The following is a 24,176-nucleotide window of genomic DNA, read 5'->3' as shown; positions in this document are numbered from 1 at the left end:
AAAGCACGGGAGAATCTGGGTGCCCTGGGAGAAGAGGGTCGAGGGAGGGGAGGGTCCTGCGAGGTTGAAGCGCAGATGTGATGGGAGGGGACAAGATGGAGAGGCAGCTCAGCTAGGATTCGGAAAACCGACTCAATGCCAACGCTGAAAAAACAGCACCAACACAGGGGCATGGACCTCCGTAAAATGTGACCAAGTATTTATTACTGGACATCTATCCCATTCAAGTGTCCCCCGGAGCCTAGGAAGATCAGTCACGCATGCCTTTTATTTCCTGTTTCTGCTGTTCCTCGTTCAGGGATACATACTTGGAATCAGGAACTGAGGAATGCTTCGAGTTATACCTCAGACAGCCTTACATACAATGAGCTTTAACTGTGTTTTTAAAAAATATACCAAGAAGGAAATCTTTCTACAAAATGCTCTGTGAGAACAAAGAGTGCACTGTTTTATTTTTAAAAGGCGTGTGTGAAGCGAAAGCCGTCTCGAGGCTCAGGGTAACACCGATGTCCTTTCCCCTTTGTTTCCCACTGTTTAAATACGCTTTTGCTACGAGCTGAATTGGGGCCCCCTCAAACTCACAGGCTGAAGTGCTAAACCCCTGTACTTCAGAACGTGACCTTATCTGGAAATAGGATCTTTACAGAGGTCATCAAGTTTAAATGAGGTCAGTAGGGTGGGCCCTAATCCTGTATGGCCGCTCTCTTTACACTGGGCTGGCCAAAGATTTCGTTCCGATTTTTCCATAACATCGCAGGGAAAACCCGAACGAACTTTTTGGCCAACCCAATAAAAAGGGTAAATTTGGAGACAGACACCCAGATAGGGAAAAGGCCACGTAAAGATGGATGCAGAGATGCAAGGCACCCCAGAGACTGCCGGCAAATCCCCAGAAGCTAGGAGAGCGCCATGGAACAGGTTCTCCCTCAGAAGGATCCAATCCTGCCAACACCTCGATCTTGGACTTCTGGCCTTCAGAACTGAGAGAGAATGGATTTCTGTCATTGAACCCTCCCATTTTGGGGTACCGCGTCGCGGCGTCCCTAAGAAACTAACACAGACTGTAACCGTGAAAAAGGCACCGTCTTGACACCCTAATAACTCAACAAGTGCTCTTGGGTCTTGCTTTTCAATGCTTTAGACACTCAGCCTTATATCTAGATCAAAGGTAACGTGAGCATTTGAGTTCTGTTTGCGGAAACGCATTCTGACAAATGACCATTCACCTACCTGCGGCAAGTTGAACAGAGTTGCTTCTAGATGACAGGAAATTGAAATGCAGGGTAAATATAATTTTCCTAATATAAATGGAAAGCAAGCAATCAGCCACCATTTGATACTTCCAGTTTGTACCATCTACATAATCACTGTGAATCTCAGAGGTTCATTTACAGAGTCACAGATCCTTCTGTGTGATTATAAATGAGGCGGTGCCTTTCACCAGCAAATTAGCAACGCGCCTTTCACGTCCGCTAAAGGAAGGCATCATTTCCGGTACAACAGTTGTCACAGAAAGGCCAGTCGATGTCCTAGTCCTCCGGGGCAGCACGGAGCCACCCAGGTGTACACGTAAGGACTGTCTGTGCTCCCCACTCTTTGGCTGCTCCCCTCCCACACGCTGCAAGTCCTATCAATTCTACCTCCTTCACTTCTCCTGTGTCTGTTACCTCCCCAGCAGGCCATCTGGGGCCCTTATCAGTCACCACCGTGTGTCACTGGGCTTTCCTCCTGCAGTCTCAGCCCTCTTGACCCGTCCTACCCACTGAAGAGTAACTATCATTGGCATCTGTCTCACGGACCAGCACGACTGATGTGGTAGGTTGGACTCTATGGGCTCCCTAAGGCCCTGAAGCCCATCTGATGGCATGCGGAGAGCGGGGCTTAAGTATAGAGAGGGGCTGGGCCGGGACCCTGGCTCTACGACCTAGATCAAGCCCTTTCTGCCCTCCACGCCTCACTGGGGTCATTCATGCCTACCTCATAGATTCACTGATCAGCCATAAATGAAAGAATGTAAGTACAGATGTAGCACAAAGTCTGGCACACAGCAAGGGTTTTTTTTTTTTTAAAGGGCAGCCATTATTTTTGTTCATTTTCTTATCAGCAACACCTTGCCGTGCGTGTCCATATATATTTGTGGGACTCATATCGTGTTTCCAAGATCACATTCCATAAAATAACACCAGCGCTCTGGAATTCTATTGTGGGTATCAAGTCTAGCTTCCTGTTTATATAAATGAGGAAAGAAAAACCTATAAGGCTCTTGACTCACAGTTTTATCAAGTATGACTTTTAGAATTGCTTTCACACGATCATTTTCTCTACAGATCCCACACTGATTAAATCATTCCAATATCTTTCTTAGGAGTTAAAGTTATGATGTCCAACTCCAACGTTCGAACTGATGAAAGACAGCAAATAAGTGAATCATAAAAAATAAAATAGCAGATAATTTAAACATCAGTCTGATTTGTATGTTAATATGTTTCACATTCACATTCAAACACAGGGGTATCTAGCCAGCTAAATGCTTCCTTCAAAGGAGCCAGCAGAGAAGACCCATCCTAGAGGGTCCTGAAACCCTCCGTCCACCACCTTGAAATCCTACAGCCAACCTGTGCCAGAGGGATGAGAGGTTCTCCTAGGAAAATCCTGACTCTAGGAAAACTGAGAGGCTTTGGACTAAGTAAATGAAGGAGACCAAGAACTCAGCGAAGCTGACATGCACATAAAATGTTTAAGCTACACAAACACCTCCTCGGTGTTAAAGCTAAGGGAACTGAAGCTCCGAGGAGCTACAGATATGTCGGAAAAAGGGAGTAACTGGGCTTGTGAGAAGCTGAGACTTCATCACACCTGTCCAGGTGGCACTTCCTTCTTACAGACCTTCGAAAGCCACCTGGGATCCTCATCTCTATTTCAGGAAAGACTCACGCGAGACTATATAGAAAGCTGGTGCGGGGGGGGGGGTAAAAAAAAAAAAAGGGAATTAGTCCACTTGACAAGTATGCTAGTTTTTAATTTTTAAGTGTTTTCATATGCTTCTTTTCCATTTCACCTACCCAAGAGCTCTACAATGCAAACACAGTCTCAATTCTGCTAATGAACAAGAAGGAGAGTAAAGCTTAGTGTGAAAGGAAGAAAAAAAGACTAGCTTTTAAGGAGAAACTAATCTGCATCCAGGACTCTGCGAGGTGTTTTCTCAGAAGGTATTTCACGTGAGCTTCACCTCAGCCCCATGAAGAACGCACTCCCTGGATCTGGAGACCAGGACATGGGTTGAGAGCGGTTATCTTCTCACCCAGAGCCACCCAGCTAGTAAGCCTAGAAGTCCGGATGCGCAGTCCTGGGCTTTCCCCTTTAACCACTCTGTTTTTATAATTCAGACAATTTATTATCTCCACTTAAAAGAGGGGAGGGAAAAAAGCGGCTTCTCAAACTCGCTACGTTTCCCCAGAATACTGGCCCACTTTAATGTCTGATACAGACATTCTCAATTACAGTTTATTCCTTTTATTTATTAGTTTCTACTGAGAGACTTTTCAGGGAGAAAATAGCAAACAGCTGTTACAGAATTCCTGCCATCACGTCAGAGCCTCAGAAATGACTTTGATCAAGGGTCTACAGTGAAGTTGAAAGGGGCACACAAACATTTCGGGCCAACATTTAAGTTCTACTCTCTGCTTCTAAGGAACTAGAAAGGAAGGCTAACAGTATTCCACTGAAATGAATTATGAAAAAAAATTTTTTTATCTATTAAAATAGCCCTTAAATTTAACATCATGAGACCAGACCCAGATGGACCATTTATCATTCAAGTTAAATAAAACACAGAAAGGACCATGCAAAGCGGAGTGGACATAAATACTCTTTCAGAAACTCTGCTAATAATAGGAGCCAAAAGCAACACTGATAAAGGGAAAGAAATATGGACTCATTTTTAAAAAGCTGAGTGAACTTGTGAAATTCCTTCCCCTCAGTCTGGTGTAAACTGCAGCTGCTTAAGGGGCAGTTAATGGAGCTCTGGGCACACACATCTCCCTTCTGGTTTAAATGGTCAATTAAACTTTATTTAGGTCTCGGTATCACCACCATCACCTCTTACGTGCACTTTACGCAAAAGAAAAAAATAAAGGACCCCTGAACGCACACCTGCCTTCTAAGATCATATAATCCAATCAACTGCAAGGAATAACCCCACTGCCGGGGACTTGCGATTCCAGGGGAATTGAGAAGCAGAACCCGTATTAAAAAGGAAGATATATTTCCCCCCAAGATCTTGGTTAAATGTACATTCCACCTCTTTGGGGAGGGGAAAAAAAAAGACATTTAGTGGTTTATCCAAAAAGGCATGGTCTCTAAGATGGCTGAAATAGAAATTAAAAAGGGAAACAAAATCATTCAAAATAAGACAAAGACAGAGAAAAGGACCATGCTTTTCTATAGACACAGTGGCTGTGAGTGACACAAGGCCAGCTCCAAGCCATCAGCCTCAGCTTTTCCCGATGTAAACTGGGGGGGTCCCCAAAAGGACACGCAGAGCTTTTTAAAAAGACAAACTTCTGCTACGTCCTTTTTTCTGAGCGCAAGCCTATGAAGAGAGTTTTCAAATTCTTTAACCATTTACGACCTTTACAGAACCACAAAGCACTTGGAGGAACAAGCCCTTGACTGACGTCAAGCCCAGGCTTCAGTGAAAATTAAAGAAATTAAATGACTGCTTCATTTCAAAATGTCAGAAAATGAAATAAATGTTTAATCATTTATGGGCTGACCGTGTGAGACTCCAAATTAGGTCTGAGATAACATAGGCAGTTTTGCCCTCCCTAAAGAAGAAAACCTTTGCAGTCTTTTGTGATGACGTGCAACCTAATTATTTTTCTTAAAAATTTTAGATGTTTGTTTTCAACAAACTTGTTTGCTTCCTGCTAATAATGTGTTGTCTAGGAAACATTTTATTTCTTTCCATCTTCTACCTACAATTTTTAAGTGGCTTGAAGTTTGGCCCAATTTAGTTTAGTGAGATATATGTAAGTTACCCCACCTCCCACCAACACACACACACACACACACACACACAAAATCCTAAGGTTGCCTGGTGCTCCATAAGCAACATATTGTACACCGTCTGCTTATTCACCCTGAACACATTGGTTTGAGCACTTACCAGTTACACAGTAACTACTATTTCTGAGGAGGCTTTTAGAATTTTGTGGGTTTTTTAAGATTAAAAACCCCTTTTCTGAAAGAGTTTACCATCTGCCTGGGGAATTAACAAATACAGTCATGAAAAGGTAATTCACAAACAAAGATGTCAACACAAGGTGCTGACTTCCAAAAAAAGAAAGGGAGAGGGCCTCCCTGGTGGCGCAGTGGTTGAGAGTCCGCCTGCCGATGCAGGGGACGCGGGTTCGTGCCCCGGTCTGGGAGGATCCCACATGCCGCGGAGCGGCTGGGCCCGTGAGCCATGGCCGCTGGGCCTGCGCGTCCGGAGCCTGTGCTCCGCAACGGGAGAGGCCACAGCAGTGAGAGGCCCACATACCGCAAAAAGAAAAAAAAAAAAAAAAAAAAAAAAAAAAGAAAGGGAGAAAAAAAAAAGCCTGTAGTATCATCTGGCCTAAACACCTCACTTTGCAAATAAGGAAACCAAGTCACAGCAGGGTTATAAGGGAGCTAATTAGGGAGAGAAGCAAGATTAGAGCCTGTGACTCAAAGTCTAATTAGAGGTACGCATAACAAGTACTGTAAGAAGAGAGAGATGGCCCCCAGCAAGAGCCACGGGGGGGGGGGGGGGGAGGCTTGGACAGTTGAGATGATCTTGACAAATTTGTTAGTGGATGTTGGCCGGTGTTCAGAAATGGAAAAAGAACCAGAGCAGCCCCAAGATGAGGCCGTGGTGCCTTCTGTCTGGGAGCCTTGGAGGCAAGTTTGAAAAGATCCAATAGGGCAAGACAGTGGAAGCCCACGGATCTTATAAGAAGCGGCAGCTCGGGGTCGAGGAAGGCGGACAATGTTGGGGTCATGAGGGCCGGGTTCTAATCCCAGTCCTATCCCAACACTGTGCAAATGTGATGAAGTGACTCGAAGCACCCCCCAAGGGTTCCCTCATCTTACAGAGATGAGAGTGCCAGCCACCTTTCGTCACCTGCGAGAGGCAAATGACTGAACAGAGGTGTGGGCAGTCGGGCACAGGTTATGGCATTGGCTGGGTCCAGGCACTGCTGAGGTGTAGAATCTGATGATAAACAAGAACAAGAGAGGCCGTGCCTCCACAGAGGTCCCATTCTACCTGTGGGAGGCCAAAACTAAGCATGTAAACCGGTAAGAGAATTTTCTGGCTTGAGATGCTGACGCACAGGATGAACCAACCCAGGACAGCAGTGGGGAATAACAACGAAGTAGCTGGAGCAGCTCAGCCATCTGCAGCGGGCCCTCCAGGAAGGCCCGAGCTCTCTCCCAGCCTCCCCAGACTAAGAAATCCACACTTTATCCTCAGGCAGCTGGGAGCTGTAAAGGCTTCTGAGTAAAGCAACAAGACACAAACACAGGCGCGATGATTACTCCCCGGGATGGCTGTGGCTGACACGGAGCGCTCCGCACCTGCACCAGGCCAGGCCCGCTCACTCCTCAACAAAGGCCAGGCGTCTTCCCATCACCTGTGAGCATCTCTCCCAAGCGTTTTCACCAGGGCTGCTCAAAAGCAGCAGAACATGGCTCCGTTTTTTGGTTTTTTTTTTTTTGCGGTAAGCGGGCCTCTCACTGTTGTGGCCTCTCCCGTTGCGGAGCACAGGCTCCGGACGCGCAGGCTCAGCAGCCATGGCTCACGGGCCCAGCCGCTCCGCAGCATGTGGGATCTTCCCAGACCGGGGCACGAACCCGTGTCCCCTGCATCGGCAGGCGGACTCTCAACCACTGCGCCACCAGGAAAGCCCCACGGCTCCGTTTTATTTCCTCTGCTCTTCACTCTTGCTAGAGTGGCCTTGCTAATGAAAACACATAAACTGAATAAACACTTGGGGAAGACGCCATCTGCTTCACCCTACAAACGTCAGCAGGAACAGCATTTGTTTACCAGTCGGGTCGTGAGGACAGGACACATCAAACCTTCTCAGGAACCTTCAAGGGGGATGGTCCCGGCGGGGGTGGGAGTGGAGGGAGTCATTTAACCCTTTCAGACCCACACAAGTCACCTCGATTTATAATCTCTGGTTGGAGGGGAAAGCTGCATATATCACAAACCACAGGCTGGGGCTTATCTGCACAGCCTTTTCCACATAAAGATGATAAAATACCCCGTAAGAATTTACTATAAATATTACTTTTGAACGTTCAACTCTGTAGAGGAAATACATAAAAAGACCGTCCAAGTTCAAGAGCAAAGGGGGCGGGAGAACTAGCCTCGGCGTAGAAAAGTCTGATGCTCACTGCTCACGCTTTTCTAAGGATTAAACTCTTGAATAAGACTTCATGCAAGACTATAAGAAATGATGAAGACTGGTGTGGTTATATGTGCCAGGAAGTGTTTAGGGAACACGCATTTTTAAATGATGACTTTGCCTTCATCCATCCTCTAAAACAAAAGTCTTAGGAAAGGCCCAGGAAACTCAGTCCCCCAAGGAAAGCTGTGGTTCATGGAAGAATGTCCCCCAAGGGAAACTGTAAGGACTTCTGGCCAAGTGCCTGCTCATGTGTGTGATGAATGTGAATTAGCGAGGAGGATTCATCCTTGTGGGGTGCCCAATCTGAGGAGGGAGCACGTTTGGGCTAAGGGGACACTTCCAGGCTCAGACGCTTGGCCTTGATGAATTCCCAGCAGAAGGTTTTGGAGCAAGGTTTAAAGCACTTACGGGGAGCTGGGTCTCTTGTGATCCTGCGTCCCTCCGCTCCAATCCCAGGCACAGCGGCTGAGTCACCACAGCCAGCCTGATGCTTCCCAGCTGTGCAGAGACCTGGCTGATTCTGTTCTTAAAGACCACAAGGTAGCAATTTAGAATCAGCTTAGTCAATAAAAATGCTGATTACTGCCTTTCTACAGGCAGTTATGGAAAACATCTGTTGCCCATGGGTTGAGAAGGAACATTTTGACTCAACTCCAAAAATAAAAATTAAACATGAATGGATGAGGCATGTGAAAAACTAACAATAGCATTAATTCTACTTGTAAGATTCAGTCTACTCCTAATACTCAGTCAGCAAACACTTAATGAGCACCTACTACATGCCAGGCACTGTGCGAGGTGCTGGGGATGAGACAGTAAGGTAAGGGCCCAGCCCCGAGAAGCCAGCGGTGAAGCAGCAAATGCCCACTGGTACCACTAATCATATTACGGTCCAAGCTCTTAGTATGTGCCAAGAGTTGTTCCTTTATGTGTATCAACTCTTTTATTCTCATAAAGTGAGGTAGGGTTTATGATGAGCCTCATTTTACAGAGGAGAAAACTGAGATACAGAGAGATTAAGTACCTTGCCCAAGGTGATTAATGTGTCAGTAGATGAAGCTGGGATTTGAATCTCAGTGGTCCAGCTCCACCCTGACAGATGTATGAGCAAAGAGGTCTGAAATGGGGGAAGAAAACACCCCCAGCCACTGCCTCAAGAAGTTGGCATCTGGGTAAAACAGACAGGACCTCTAAGGATGCATAGTGGGAAGGGGGTGGTATGAGAAACCTTCCAGGCAGAGGAGTTACAAATGCAAAGCACAGACAACAGAAATTATCAAGTAAAATCATTTTTAAAAGATGCAAACACACTTCTGTTCCTATTTCTTAGGCAGGGAGTTCCTATATAGTTCCTAGCTAAGTAGTAGCTAGGACCGGAGTTTTGACATCCTTTGGTTCAGGGAAACAAGAACTGCAAGTGAATACAGTACAGTACTTCTTGTAGCTCGTGCACACAACAGCAGCATTTGCTGGCCCTCGGTACAAACCACATACGGGAACACCAATGTAGATTGATAGAGCCACTATGGAGAACAGTATGGAGGTTCCTTAAAAAACTACAAATAGAACTACCATATGACCCAGCAATCCCACTACTGGGCATATACCCTGAGAAAACCATAATTCAAAAAGAGTCATGTACCAAAATGTTCATTGTAGCTCTATTTACAATAGCCAGGACATGGAAGCAACCTAAGTGTCCATCAACAGATGAATGGATAAAGAAGATGTGGTACATATATACAATGGAGTATTACTCAGCCATAAAAAGAAATGAAATTGAGTTATTTGTAGTGAGGTGGATGGACCTAGAGTCTGTCATACAGAGTGAAGTAAGTCAGAAAAACAAATACCGTATGCTAACACATATATATGGAATCTAAGGGAAAAAAAGGTCATGAAGAACCTAGGGGCAAGACGGGAATAAAGACACAGACCCAATAGAGAATGGACTTGAGAATATGGGGAGGGGGAAGGGTAAGCTGTGACAAAGTGAGAGAGTGGCATGGACATATATACACTACCAAATGTAAAACAGATAGCTAGTGGAAGCAGCCGCATAGCACAGGGAGATCAGCTCCATGCTTTGTGACCACCTAGAGGGGTGGGATAGGGAGGGAGATGCAAGAAGGAGGGGATATGGGAACAGATGTATATGTATAACTGATTCACTTTGTTATAAAGCAGAAACTAACACACCATTGTAAAGCAATTATACTCCAATAAAGATGTTTAAAAAAAAAAACATAAACGAATGCATTGCTAGAGACTTGGGCTCAGAAGTCCTTAGCAGTACCAAAGAGGAAACACTGAAATGAAATACCTCACCAAACCAGTCTGGCAATGAAAAGAAGGGAGGCGTGGGGTGCGGCGCGGGGAGGAGGAGGCTGGGACATGTTGCAGAAGGCCTGACTCTACCAGGCTGGCAGGTGTGCCCCTCAATCTATTTTTACAATTTCAGCAGATTAGCAACGGCTTTGTGCCTCAGAATGTGAAGAAGAAGTTCAAGTCCTTGAAGAGACAGGAATTCCACAACAAGTAAATTAGAAAGATACAAAGGTTGTTTGCAATGTGCAATAAATTGGCAGGTTTAAACATAGCTTTTCTGAGGTTTATCTTCCCTGAGACACTTAATGGTAATTCACACCCTCTGAACAACAGTCTTTGAAATGAATATGACTTAGTGAATCATATTACATAAACCATTAAATGATGAGCTGCAGACACGAATGCCAACTGTTAAATTTTAGTGGCTCTAGCCATCGGGAATAATAGATGGATCGTCTCCAGTTTAAAAACAGGTTATGTTCCCAAAGTTTGCTTACAGTTTGGCTGTTTGCAATTCAAGAGTTACTTCCTTCCCCCACACACACACAAGCCACGTGAGATGTGGGTGTAGTACCCAAGGGAGAACACAGAAAACAGCCAGAGTGTGCTGTGAATTCTCTGGATGCCGATTAATTCTTGAGGAGAGTGCAGTCAGAGTTCTACCGAGGTGGACACACGCGTCTGCACTCTCCCTGCCACGGGAACCAATCCTGCATCTGCACATAACTAACTGGTGGTGGTTCCTGAACCGCTCACAGTGGTCGGACTTCAGGAGGAGGCTGCGGAGAAGGATGAGGGAGGGCAAGGGGCCACGAGGCAGGGGCTCTGAGGACACCACCAGAACCACGGGGGCATGCAGCTCTAGCTGGTGGACAAGGCCAAGGCTGCCGTTCCTTCTTCTCTGCCCGGCTCCTGGACCACCCCCGCTCTGGCCCGCCCCTGGGATGGGGCCTCTTCACTTCCAGGGCTGCCCCACTGGGGGCTGGGACCAGGGTTCTTCTGTACCCCGACTCCCCACCCACAAACATGCTCGGCAACTTCTCGGATGTCGGAACACCCATTCAGGTCTTTGATGGTTTTCTCGGAACGTTCTTGCCAGTAACCTAGGGAAACGGGGTGCTCACACACGTGCATCGACGTTGAGAGGAGCTGCTTGTAATGAGCAAATTAAACTGAGACGCAGACCACAGTCCCCTCCAATTCAAATACATAAGTAATACATACATAGGCATATACACACAGATATCGACTTGAACATGGAAAATCAGAGCAAAATTCAAATGACACACCCACTTCTATCACTGGGTGCGGTCCACGCATAAATCCGAAAACCGACAGCTCGGAACCAGAACGCTCCAGAGGAGCATGGCGCTGCTGAACACACAGACCTTCCACCTCGCGTCATCGAAACGCAGGAATGACACGAGCCTTCCCGTGCCGAAGGCTGCCCCCAACTTACCGGAACTTCAAAGGCCTCCTGGGTGTCATCCAGCATCTGGATTCTGACGGACATGAGTTTTCCGGAAGGCGTGGGGGGAGGCTTCTGTCCATGTTCCAAGGTACTGATCCCCGAATTCTCCGGGGCCCCCAGTCTCGATCCTGGAGTTGGCCCCTGCTCTATTTCTCCCATGATGAGAGCAGATTATATGATGCCTGCAGGAAGCAGAGAGAAGAAACATACGTCAGGAGACTCACTGAGACCACCTTAGTAACACTGGTCGCCTTCTGCCGGTCACTGTGGCCACGTCCCTGAAGCACAAGACGGCCAGCTCCCACCCCCCGTGCAGGAATCACACGAGCTGACGAGCGTTCAGCTCGTTCACACACGGCGTCCCCTTTAGCCACTCAAGGTATGCAAATATTTGGGCATATTTTATCCTTCTGCATACTTTTTTTTTTTTTTTTTTGCGGTACGCGGGCCTCTCACTGTTGTGGCCTCTCCCGTTGCGGAGCACAGGCTCTGGACACGCAGGCTCAGCAGCCATGGCTCGCGGGCCCAGCCGCTCTGCGGTATGTGGGATCTTCCCGGACCGGGGCACGAACCCGTGTCCCCTGCATCGACAGGCGGACCCTCAACCACGGCACCACCAGGGAAGCCCCCTTCTGCATACTTTTACATAGTTTATCCTTTTCTAGTTTTACGGTCAGCTCTTAATACGATAGATTCAGTTGTGTTCTACGTATTGTTAGTCACAGTCTACCAAGAGCTAGGCGCCACTTTCCACACACTTGCCGTCTGCTGGGGAGATAATGAGCAGTGCCTAATCCACATCATCAGCATCCATTAGTTACCTTTTATGGATCATGGAACATACCAAGTGATGTGGGCGTTATCAAGATAAATACATAAAACGTATCTTGTGGCTCCCAAGTTTATAATCTGGTTGAGGAAACGAAACACACACTCACACAAACCCAGGTGATGTTAGGTAGGGTCTTTTTTCTCAATTTCTTCTTTTCCTCCTAATTAACTTCTTTCCTGCCACCCTCCCCCAGTTGTTCCCCCTCTCCCAGGAAACCATTCTACATATTACAGTATTGACAGTTATCTTCTCCATCATGCAGAAGGTAGGAACTGAACTCAACTGAGTCTCAAATGTTGGATAATGCTTGGAAGGAGACAGGAACACACAAGGAGAAGGAATTCCAGGGAAGCAGAACAGCATAAGGAAAGCTGTGGGACAGAAATCAGGTGGCATTTAGGGAGACGAGTGAGAATCAATGCTGCAGAGTTAAAGATGCATTTGGAAACTAGGTTGGAATCAGACCACAAAGAACATCAAATGCCTAGCTAAGAGCTATGGTCTTCACCCTGTAGGGAGTCACTGAATAAGAATAATGACCCAACAAAAGTAGAACTTGAGAAAAATGCATGTGAAGATGATCTATACTAATGCGCTGGAAAAAGAGACGGGCTGGCAGGGGCTGGGGGAGTCCAGTTACAAAGCTAAGGCAACAATTTAAGCTCGAGGGGATAGCTTGAACAGTGGCGATGGAAATAAAAAGATGATGCTATAAAACCCACTTTTATGGAAAAATTAACCCGGTGTTGTAAATGGTTAGCTACTGAGAAGAAGGAGATTAAAGGATAACAGTGACCAGAAAGTTTTAAATCAGGGCAGAAGGGAAGAAGTGGGAGGGGAAGGTGTGTGTGTGTGACTGGGGACACATGGAAGGTTACAAAAGGATATCCAGCAGGCGGTGGTGGAGGTGGAGCTGGATTGGGGCTTTGGGTTCAGAGTCCATCTCGCTGTAGAAGTGAAAGCCAGGGTGAGAGTGAATGTGAAAGGGGTGGGGGGGAGAACATGGCAATGAAAAAGCAAAAAGAACAAACATGCCCAGCCATGGGGGTTGTTATGGACTGAACCGTGTCCCCCAAATTCTTACCTTGGAGCACTAACCCCATGTAACTCAGAATGTGATGGCATTTGGAGACAGGGTCTTAAAAGAGGTGACCAATTCAAAACAGTGATTAAGATGGGCCCTAATCCAATCTGACTGGTGTCCTTATAAGAGGAGGAAATTTGCACACACACAGAGACACCAGGGGTGCACAGAGGAAAAGCCATGTGAGGACACAAGGAGAAGGTGGCTGTCTGCAAGCCGAGGAGAGAGGCCTCAGGAGAAACCAACCCTGCCAACACCTTGATCTAAACTTCCAGCCTCCAGAACTGTGAGAAAATAAATCTCTGTTAAGACAGCCAGCCCCTAGGTTCTTCATGACATTTTTTTTTCTTAAATTCCATATATATGTGTTAGCATACGGTATTTGTCTTTCTCTTTCTGACTTACAGGAATAAAGACACAGACCTACTAGAGAATGGACTTGAGGATATGGGGAGGGGGAAGGGTAAGCTGGGACAAAGTGAGAGAGTGGCATGGACATATATACATTACCAAACATAAAAGATAGCTAGTGGGAAGCAGCCACATAGCACAGGGAGATCAGCTCGGTGCTTTGTGACCACCTAGAGGGGTGGGATAGGGAGGGTGGGAGGGAGGGAGATGCAAGAGGGAAGAGATATGGGAACATATGTATATGTATAACTGATTCACTTTGTTATAAAGCGGAAACTAACCTACCATTGTAAAGCAATTATACTCCAATAAAGATGTTAAAAAAAAAAAAAAGACACGCAACCTGTGGGACTCTGTTATGGCAGTAAATTCACACAAGGGCTGATGGAGAAGAGGCAGAGAAAGAATGACCCTTTGTCTCAGTGACAAAGAAAGCCACAGAAGGGGCACTCAAGGGTCACCTGTGGTGTGAGGTAGAGACCTCGGGGCTGCATCTTACAAGTCACCCTTCAGCTGTCTCCTTCAGGAAAAAACATGCAGTTTGTGAGCCTCATTTTGTAGGTTCTTCTTGACCAAGGCTCTTCCTTCTCCTGAAGGGTCAGTCAGGTTCCTTCCCAGAAGTTTCCCACCAAACTCCATATGGGAACCTCCCCTTCCTCTCAGTGAAACCTCGAACGTTCTCCCTGTGACACAGAGGGCTGGCCCTGAGGTCAGTAGAGCAGAAACTATGGAGTCACCTCAATAAGATGGGTCATTGGATCAAACCACCCTGGCCTAGAAAAACACACCCTTTGACTGAAAAGGGAGAGGGCCTGACCACCGCCCAGGAAACACCATTTACTACTTATTTCTCCCACACCCACTTTCCCCACCAACTTTCCACCAAAGCCTGTAAGAGATTATTATTCGTTCCTATGCAATCCTTTGAGGCTGGACTTCTGTGTCACCATGCTAGTTAAGGACCAGCCTTTCGAGAACTATTCCTTCTTTCTTGAATGTCCATGTATGATTTCACAGGTCTGCTATACAAGTAAGTACCTTTCTGATTTCTCCCCCAAATAAGCTTTTTTTTTTAAGAACCTAATTCCAATCTGTTTATGTGATTATCTTTTGCTTAATCATCTCTTGGTCTTAAGACACAACTAGACTTTGCTCATCTACAATGCTTTACACCAAAGTGAAAAAGAGATCACCTACATTTGTTCAATGAATCAAATGTGGCTGGTATAGATCTAATTAACTATGGCATCATTGTGTTTAAAATAATCTTCACAAACCAGGCGGAATTATTCCCCTATATGTTTTCTATTCATAGTCTCATGGTTAAAAATAAACACAAGTGCCAAAGAAAGCTTTGACATCAGTCCAGTTTGCCTTCCCCATTGCCAGCCTCCTCTTTGCACTCATTCCTACTTTGGTGTTGATCCCTCCCTGCTTCTGGAAACATCCTCCACTGCTCACCTCCAACCCCACCTTCTGTTCCCTGCACTCCATCAGAACGGACAGGCCCTGTCCTCAATCACAGATGCTGGGCCTGACCACTTGGCCTCTTCTTGCTCTGAGTTGCGAGGGGTAGGTCCGGGCTGTGGCTCTGATGCCCATCCAGGGAGCCAAGAGCAGGGAGGACAGGGTTTATTCTCTCATGTCACCCCACCTTAAAGGTGCTCTGAACACATTTTCTCTTTGTCCTACCTAAGCAAAGAGCAAGGCTCTCATCCTCTAAATGGAACCCTTTCTCTCCACTCTGGCCCAAGATCCCCAGAAGAATACTGTGATTTTTAACAGCTTGGCATTTAAAAATTAAATTGAGCTAGTGATTAATAGACATTTGGTACCTTAACTTCCTTTATCTCTTTTTAGTCTTCAAATGATCTCATGCCTATATTTTTTTCTACTTCTGGATATTAACATTTCAACAAAGCATGTCACACTTTTTGTTTTTATACTTGCAGGCAGATTGTTACTGTTCATGGAAAGTGCTGTTTAACTCAAACATAAATCCAGCCAAGAGTTTTGAGTGGAGCAGCCTAAGAATGTCAAGGGAGTATCTGGGGAACGTTGTCAAGTCATGAATGGGTAACCATAACCGATGCTGGATAGCAAAATTGGTGAATCCAGTGATAAAACACCGCCTTCTCCATCACATATCTAACAAACCTAAAAGCCTCCTGTTTATAAATAGCAATCCATGCTCTATTCCAACTTCACCTCCATTACTTCCTCCAACTTTCTGAATTCCTTAAGAAAGAGTCAAGGTAAAAAAGATTAATATTTCTTTCCTTGTAGCACGTTATTACTAACATGATCATTCCAGACCTAAAAGTAAAGAGCTGTTCGTGAAACTACTTTCTTCTTTAGATCTATTTGAAAAGTTAGTTAAAAAGGAAATAATGACTACAACAAAAAAGCAGTAAAAAATTTAACTGGCAAAGAAAAGATAAAAAACTAGAATTGTCTTGTTATAGTCTCTTGGCTTAAAGACTTCCTCTTGGAATTCACCCAAAAGCAATAAGGAAAACACACACAAAAATGCAAACTCCATCCCAGAGGAACCTGGAAGACATCTGTAGCTTTGAACCACGAAACATGAGAAAGAGTTGCCAAACTGCAGTGAAGGTCAGACAGAGAACGAAAATTCTTGGAGAGCCCATGCCTGCCAGAGCCATGCTCCCCAAATAAGTAGGATATCCAGCAATAACTTTCAGAAAAGAAGTGCAACAGACACGCAGGTAGCACTAAGAGCTTCCCTGGACAAAGTGTGGTGGGAGAAATCAGGAAGCAGGAAAGGTCCAACTGAATAAGAAATCACACAGGTAAGACATATTAGCAGGAAGCAGTCTGTTGCCCAGGCAAAGTGAAAAAAAGAGACCCCACTAGGAACATAACCAGTCTCAGCAAGCTAGAGAAAAATAAGGGTTGAAAGGATTTCACACACACACACACACACACCCAACCTCAGGTCACAAGAATCCCCACTGGCATGGGACATGGCCCTGTCTCCTGCTCACGTGAAGCTCCTGTAAATAGCTAGTTCATAAAGAATTCATCTGATAACAAAAAAGGACCTTTACAAAGATGCTGCAAAAAGAGGAAAATGAAAATGAATGACAGATGAAAAACACCCACCAAAGCAATGTTATATGCAACAGACGAAAATTTTGCCCAAACACACTGTCATAAATTAACAAAACAAAGAAATAACTGATTCTATCTACAAAAACAGAAGAGGATTTACAAGAATTCAGGGAAGCATGAGAAGGAAATAAAGCATGAGGGCAGACCTCAGGGTGAAAAAAAAGAATGAATAAAAACATCACTACTGGGACTTCCCTGGAGGTCCAGTGGTTAAGACTCCACACTTCCACTGCAGGGGGCATGGGTTCAATCTCTGGTTGGGGAACTAAGATCCCACATGCCATGTGGCACAGCCAAAAATAAAGTCACTACTATAGAATGAATGTTTGTGTCACCCCCAGATTCATACACTGAAACTTAGTCCCCAATGTGATGGTATTTGGAAGCAGGGCCTTCAGGAGGTGATTGCGTGGTGAGGGTGGAGCCCTCCTGAGTGGGATTAGTGTCCTTATGAAAAGCATCCAGATAACTCTCTTGTCCCTTCCACCATGTGAGGAAAAGTAACACACATGACTGCCATCTATGAACCAGGAAGTGGGTCTAGACACCAAATCCACTGGCCCTTGATCTTGGATTCTCCAGCCTCCAGAACTGTGAGAAATAAATTTGTTGTCTTCCTGTTTATGGTACTTTGTCTTAGTCCGTCTGGGCCGCTTTAACAATCACCAAATGGAAGTAGCTAAAAGGAAATACACACTGGTGAAAACATGAGAGGCTGGAGGGGAAAGATGGAGAAAAGCAAGCAAAAGATTTAGAACAGAAAAATGATACATATGGAAAACAAAGAAATCCAACACACCCATAATAGGTGTCCCTACACAACAACAAAAAAACCCTCAATGGAACAAGAAAAAAATGTTAAGGTATAATTCAGGAAGACATTTCAGAAATAAAAGATTCTCCATAATACATGAACATAGCATATCCCAGAAATAAGTAAAACGATGAACACCTGGAAGTTTCCTGTGTCACCACTCATCTTCAAAAATCAAGAAGGAGTTATTTGGGCATCTAGGCAAATAGTTCAAAAAAAAAACAAATGAGGGGACAAAAGTTCAGACTCCACAGCAACATGTGTAACCGATATGGGGCCTGCCTGGGACAGACTACTGCCCCGTAGCCTCTGCTGTAGCTTCTCTCTGAAGTACCCAGATAACAGTATCTCAGGCATCTTTGCTGAGGTTTTCAGTTGCTAAAAACCACCAACAAATGGAAGGAATTAACTACTCGGTGAGTGGCCCCCAGGCCTAGTGGTGCCTAAGGATTGATAAAGTTAACCACCCTGTTACCTCACCATTAACCAATCAGAGAATTGTGCACAAGATGATCACATACCTTGCTACCGCCCTCCCTCATCTGGCCTTTAAAAATGCTTCGCTGAAACCCTTCAGGAAGTTTGGGGGATTGGGGGCATGAGCCACCCATTCTCCTTGCTCGGCCCTGCAATAAACCTTTCTCTGCTACAAACTCTGACACTTCAGTTTATTTGGCCTTACTGTGTGTTGGGCACACAAACTTGCATTCGATAACACACATTCAATGTTTAACTGACCAAACTATCCTCCAAGAAATAAAAGATGAATCAGAACATGGAATCTAGCTGAATTTTCATTGGAACATTTAAAATAGTCAGGAACTCAAGCCCTTCTGGGAGAAGCTACTACAGGATAAACAGCAAAACAAGAGGCTAAGTGGTGAAACAAGGAAAAACAATTACTGGTAAACTTTAAATCCATTTATACTGTAAGAGGAAGGCTAAAATCACTGTAATAGCTGCAGAATGTTATAATTCCTGACAATGTAGAAATAATTAAAAAATTGGCAGGGGAAGGAGTTGAGATGGTGAGAGGCCTTAAGTTAACTGTTACCATGTTTTAAAACTGATAATAAAAAGAGAATTTAAATCTCCAGAGATATACAAGTGGTTAATAAGCACATGAAAATATGTTCACCACTGTCCCTCACTAGGAAATGCAAATTACATCCATAATGAGATAATATTCCACACCCACTATAATGGACAGTAACAAGTGTCATCGAGAATGGGGAAAAAATGGAATTTCTCATACACTGCTGATGGCTGGTGGGAATACAAAAAGGTGCAGATTTTGGATAATATTGGGGAAGTTTCTTAAAATTTAATCATAAGCTTAGCATACAACCCAGCAACTGGGTTCCCCTGGTGACTGAGCTATTACACTCCTAGGCATCTCCCCAAGACAGAGGAGAATGTATGTCCTCACAAAGACTGTGTGTATGGAGATGTTTAGAGCTAAAAATAGTCAACAAGTGGAAATAATCCGAATGTTCATCACCCAGTGAATGGATAAACAAAATGTGGTATATCCATACAAGGGACTATTATTATTCATCATTAAAAGGAAATGAAATGCAGATACACGGTACAACGTGGATGAGCCCCCAAAACATTTTGCTAAGTGAAAGAAGCCAGATGCAAAGGACTCCATGGCATGTGATCCTACTTACATGAAAATATCCAGGCAAGGCAAATCTAGCGAGACAGAAAGTTGTTGCTTTGGGTCGGGGTAGCAGCTGGGATGGACAGCAAAGGGCCTGAGGGATAGAGATCTTTTTAGAGGTGATGGAAACGTTCCAAAACTAGATTGTGGTGATGGTCACACAAGTCTGTAAACTTACTCAAATCCTTTGAACTGAAAACAGGCCAAAGGTATGATATGTAAATTATACATTAAATATATGATATGTAAGTGGACACACACATGAATATTCTTGGAAGGGCACAGGGAGGAGAGCTGGCTCCACTGAGACATGGTTACAGACAGCAATGAGGAGGCTCTGAGAGGTGCTTTCCACTGCACACTTTTGGGGACCTTTAAAATTTTGTACCATTCAGAAAAAAATTAAGACAATTTAAAATTTTCATTTTCTAAAAGGACAGATTCCTGCTGTCCACCCAGGTCCCCTTTAAAGCATGAAATCGACTAAGATGAAATCCCAGTAAACAAGGGTGACAATTATCATTCAAAACAGGCTGACGAGGGCTTCCCTGGTGGCGCAGTGGTTGAGAGCCCGCCTGCCGATGCAGGGGACACGGGTTCGTGCCCCGGTCCGGGAAGATCCCACGTGCCGCGGAGCGGCTGGGCCCGTGAGCCATGGCCGCTGAGCCTGCGCGTCCGGGGCCTGTGCTCCGCAACGGGAGAGGCCACAACAGTGAGAGGCCCGCGTACCGCAAAAAGGGGGAAAAAAACAAAAAAAACAAAACAGGCTGACGAGCAGAAGGTTGGCAAGAGGTCTTCCTTCCAGTTTTAAATGTAAGCCACTGAAAAATTCCAGGTTAAGAAAAATTCATAGGAAGTGAATAATTTACAGAAGCAGCAGCCCAAGAGGTAGATCTGTAGGAAGCTACAGGGCTGGGTCCTAGAGCCGCCGGAGCGCCCAGGGCCTCACGCTGACGGTGGAGGGGCTGGCGTTTGCCAGTTTTGGGGGGAGCGGGCGAGGACAATGACCGACCACGTGAGACTCCCAGGAGGGCAAAGGGCAAAGCATGTGTAACCTCCACCAGTGCCTGTTCACTCCAGCTTAGGTGCCAGGTGACAAAGCCACCTTGTGCTCCTGTCCCCGGGGAGCCACAGGCCAGGGCGGGGGAGACGCCCCAGAAAGGCGCGCGGCCCAGCAGCTGCTCCAGGACACAGGCGGCCACGGCTGGCCTTTCACAGGACTTAGATAAGGGGTTTTGAGAAAGTTCAAAAACAGCTATCCGGGCGGATAGATTTACTTCTTTCAAAAAAGTCTGTGAGCAGAAGGAGCGACTGCAGATCAGCTGTTTTACATCAACCAGACGCTTCAAACAGGCGAGGGATTGTCAGGCCTGCTGGATCATTTGGGAGAAGGGGGACCAGGATATCTACTCTTGGGAAGTTGGGTGCCCCATTTCACCCGCCACGGAAAAGAGAACTGAACTGTGCAAACCCGATAAAGAATATTTCTTCACTGTCTTTCCTCTCCAACCCTAGTGGGAAAAAAATTAACTAGGCTATCTTAAATCCCCATAACAAATCTCTGCCAAGTACTTCAAGGACAACTCAGAGCAGAAAAGCAAGTCTCTCACGTCGCAGAGGTTATTTCCAAAGTCTAGTTTTAACCACACCTTCTACTCAAAAACCTGAGTCTAATCAGTAACAACATAAACGTGAAAATTCCCAGCCGGGCATTTCAATGACCTGCCCCGATTTCTCTCCCTGTAAACAAACTGTTCAGCGTGGCTGCATTTTCCTATGTTGTGGCGACTGCTGTTGCTTCTTCCTCCTAAAATATCCCTCTTTACCGGCTCTAATGTCACCGACTCTAGAAAGCCTTCCCTGATGTACTCTTTTGGGGGTGGGGGAGGGAAGCCTTACTTTCTTCTCCCTGGCATTTTGCTCGTATTGGGCTTATATTCCACTTGCTTTCCAGGTCTTTCTCCTCTTTTCCTGCACTGCGAGCTCAATTCCAAGCCCAGAGGGGCAGGGTTGGGGGGCCTGGCTGCATTACCTGGGAGCATGACATGTTCCTCCTGTCATAGTGCGAGGGGCCGCCCGACTCGGGGGCTAGGAGAACTCCAAGCAGTCACGTCTCCACTACAAACTCATCCTCCTAGAAGACGCCGAGAAAACTGACCACCGCCTGCAGGGCTTCTTAAAATGTGGCTGCAAACCAGCCGCATCAGTACCACCTGGGGAGCTCATTAGAAATGCAAATTCTCCGCCTCCGCGCAGGCCCGCTGAATCAGAAAAGCACGGGAGGGTGGGCCCGTATCTGGGTTTTAACAAGCCTCCCAGGAGCTCCTAGCTCAAGCTCCAGCCCGAGACCGCCACCGCTTACGTCCAAGGGTCCCCATTAGGATCAGCTGAGGTAAGTAAATCCACCTGACACAAATCAAGCACTTACTCGACACCTTCACCGAGAAAAAAACCACGTTTCACACACGCACCAGACTGATTCTTTCAACAGCTCTTGGCAAGAAAAGGTGGCATTCCTTTTCCCAGGACATTTTCTTTTGTCTTCCAACCTCGTTCTAAAAACGACTTAAGACAACGCTTTTGTTTGCCTTTTCGCTGATTTGGTAGAACCTACTTCCTCCATGAGATAGGCAAGGACAAAAACATGCAGGATGGAGTCAGGAGTAAAATTGGGAAGAGAAGGCTCTTTTACTCCAACAGAAATAAAAAAAAACCCAGGAAACCAGAAAAAAAAAATCTCCAATGATTCACATTTTCATGATGTCCATTTCTCCGTGATTCTGAGAGTACAAAATTAAATTTTAACTCCCCCTCCATTCTTTCCTCTAATTAAAAGGCCTGGGTAAATAAAATGGAAGGAGAAAGGTGGTCTTCTGGAAGATAAGAAATCAGCTGGCGGCGTCTCTCGGTTCCCACATAACAACAGCGCTGCAGTGGAACCAGCGGCTGCATTTCTTAGGCTGTGGTCAAGCTCGCTCTATTTGACACACAGCAGCACCCTCATCCACTCACGAAGGAAAGTCCTCTCTCTTTGTCACCAATTGACACTGGTCAGCCTCTCCAAATACCTGTGGAAAGCACCTAACCCCTGCCTCACCCACAAGGAGGGTGCAATCTATTACTGGATCTGCTTACTCAACATCCTTGAAAATAACAGTTTAAAGTATACTATCATTGAAATGTCACAGTAATTGGGGTCATCGCCATTCACAAGCATTTTTAAGGACCTGTTCTAATTCAGCGACTACACTTAGCACTACGTAGCACACAAAGCAGGAACATGGCACCATACGTTCGTCTTTATGGGACGTATTATCTCTCCAGCAGTAGAAAGCAGGTACTCAGTGATAACTGTTGAAGGCAATGTGTTTATTTCTGACAATAGGTAGTATGTGAATTTTAAAAGCTACAGAGAACGCCGAGGAAGTCGCCTGGTCCTTGGGAAAAGACTAACAGTTTTAAGTAGCCCTGAGGGCAGATGGAAATGAAACGTATGGAGAATATACACATGCTTGCTGGAGTTCCCTTCTGCATTCAGTAAGGGAGTGTCCACCCAGTGCCAGGAGCTGTGCATGCACGTGGTGGATACAGACCAACAGAGGTGAGAAAATAGTGAAAAGGAGAAAGGTGGGTGAGATGCAGGTTTCAGTCGGCCTGAAATAATAGGGCCAAAAAGCCATAGGAGGTGCATCTGATGGACCAGGGTGAGCCACTGTGGTTTTTAAGACGAGGTGAAACTATGCAGCTTTAAGAAAAAATTTGGCAGGGAATTCCTTGGCGGTCCAGTGGTTAGGACTCGGCGCTTTCACTGCCAAGGTCCCGGGTTCAATCCCCGGTCCGGGAATGAAGATCCCACGTGCCGTGGGCCAACTAAGCCCGTGCGCTCTAGAGCCCGAGCGCCGCAACAACTGAGCCCGCGCCCCGCAACAACTGAGCCCGCGCCCCGCAACTGACCTAACGTGGCCAAATAAATAAATGAATATTTTTTAAAATAAATGGCAACATTGAAATGTGCCCTACATCCTGTGTAACAACATTCTACTGACATCTATTCTGGAGTGAGTAATGATAGTATTTCATACAACGTTTAGAAAAAAAAAAAAAAGCATTTCCTAAAGCTTCCCAAAACCAATGAATCATAAATGACAGGGCTTCCCTTCAGGGTGGGAAAAGGAAAGCAATTTCTATTAAACCATTAAAGAATAGACTGTGAAATTCTCTCACCATTTGAATATTATTCGAGAAATACACTAGACAATATTATTACAGGCCAAAGGATACAATAAAATACAACAGAGGTATAAAGTCTATCGCCTTCTGGAACACTTCCCCGAGAATTAATTATTAATTAAAATAATGAACTGTCAAGGAAAAAAAAGAACATAATAAAAGAGTGAAACCCCTTGTGAAAAAAGAAGAATTTAAATGTCAGCCTGGTTAAAAAATAAGGTATTTAATTAAAACAATATTGTCCATTAATAAAATTAATGATGATGAATAGCACATTTTGCCATGGGTTGCTGGAAGGGAAAAGATTTAGACACCATCCGTCAGATTGTCCATCAGGTTCTAATCTTAATTTTTGAAATGTTTGAGTACACAGTAAAATTAACTTTCCTGGATTTTAAGCTTCTCATTCACAGAATATGGAAAAATATATGTTATTATTTTAATTTAACCAACACTTATGTAGCCCTTTCTAGAAGAGAGTGGGCACTGTTCTATGAGCTGTGCAAATACTAATTTATTTAATCCTCACAACCACCATTAGGTGGATACTATTATTGACCCCTTTTATAGATGAGGAAACCAAGGCAAAGAGATTAAGTCAATTTTCCCATGGTCACCCAGCTAGTAAAGTGGCAGACATGGGGCCAGACCGCAGACAAGCTGGTCTTCACCGCTCACCATGGGCCCTCCTGGACAAGATAATCTCTAAATTGTCACCCTCTCCAATATTCAGTGACCTTACAACTTAGTCATTTTAGATGCAATC

The 24,176-nt window shown here is 45.3% G+C and overlaps 1 protein-coding gene across 1 annotated transcript in view; it reads right to left on the bottom strand.

Moving 5' to 3' along the window:
- The window catches only part of FARP1 (FERM, ARH/RhoGEF and pleckstrin domain protein 1), a 295,459-nt gene that overhangs the window by 225,039 nt on the left and 46,244 nt on the right, over positions 1 to 24,176 (bottom strand). Inside the window, exon 2 of the mRNA XM_081214634.1 lies at positions 11,227 to 11,420. Within this exon, the coding sequence (XP_081070760.1) occupies positions 11,227 to 11,397 (171 nt within the window). The 5' untranslated portion in view covers positions 11,398 to 11,420. The remainder of the gene's footprint in view (positions 1 to 11,226; positions 11,421 to 24,176) is intronic.

The sequence above is a fragment of the Mesoplodon bidens genome, assembly GCF_964165515.1.
Source record: "Mesoplodon bidens genome assembly, chromosome: 17".
NCBI classification, from domain to species: Eukaryota; Metazoa; Chordata; class Mammalia; order Artiodactyla; family Ziphiidae; genus Mesoplodon; species Mesoplodon bidens.
This window is presented reverse-complemented; position numbering and strand designations above follow the sequence as displayed.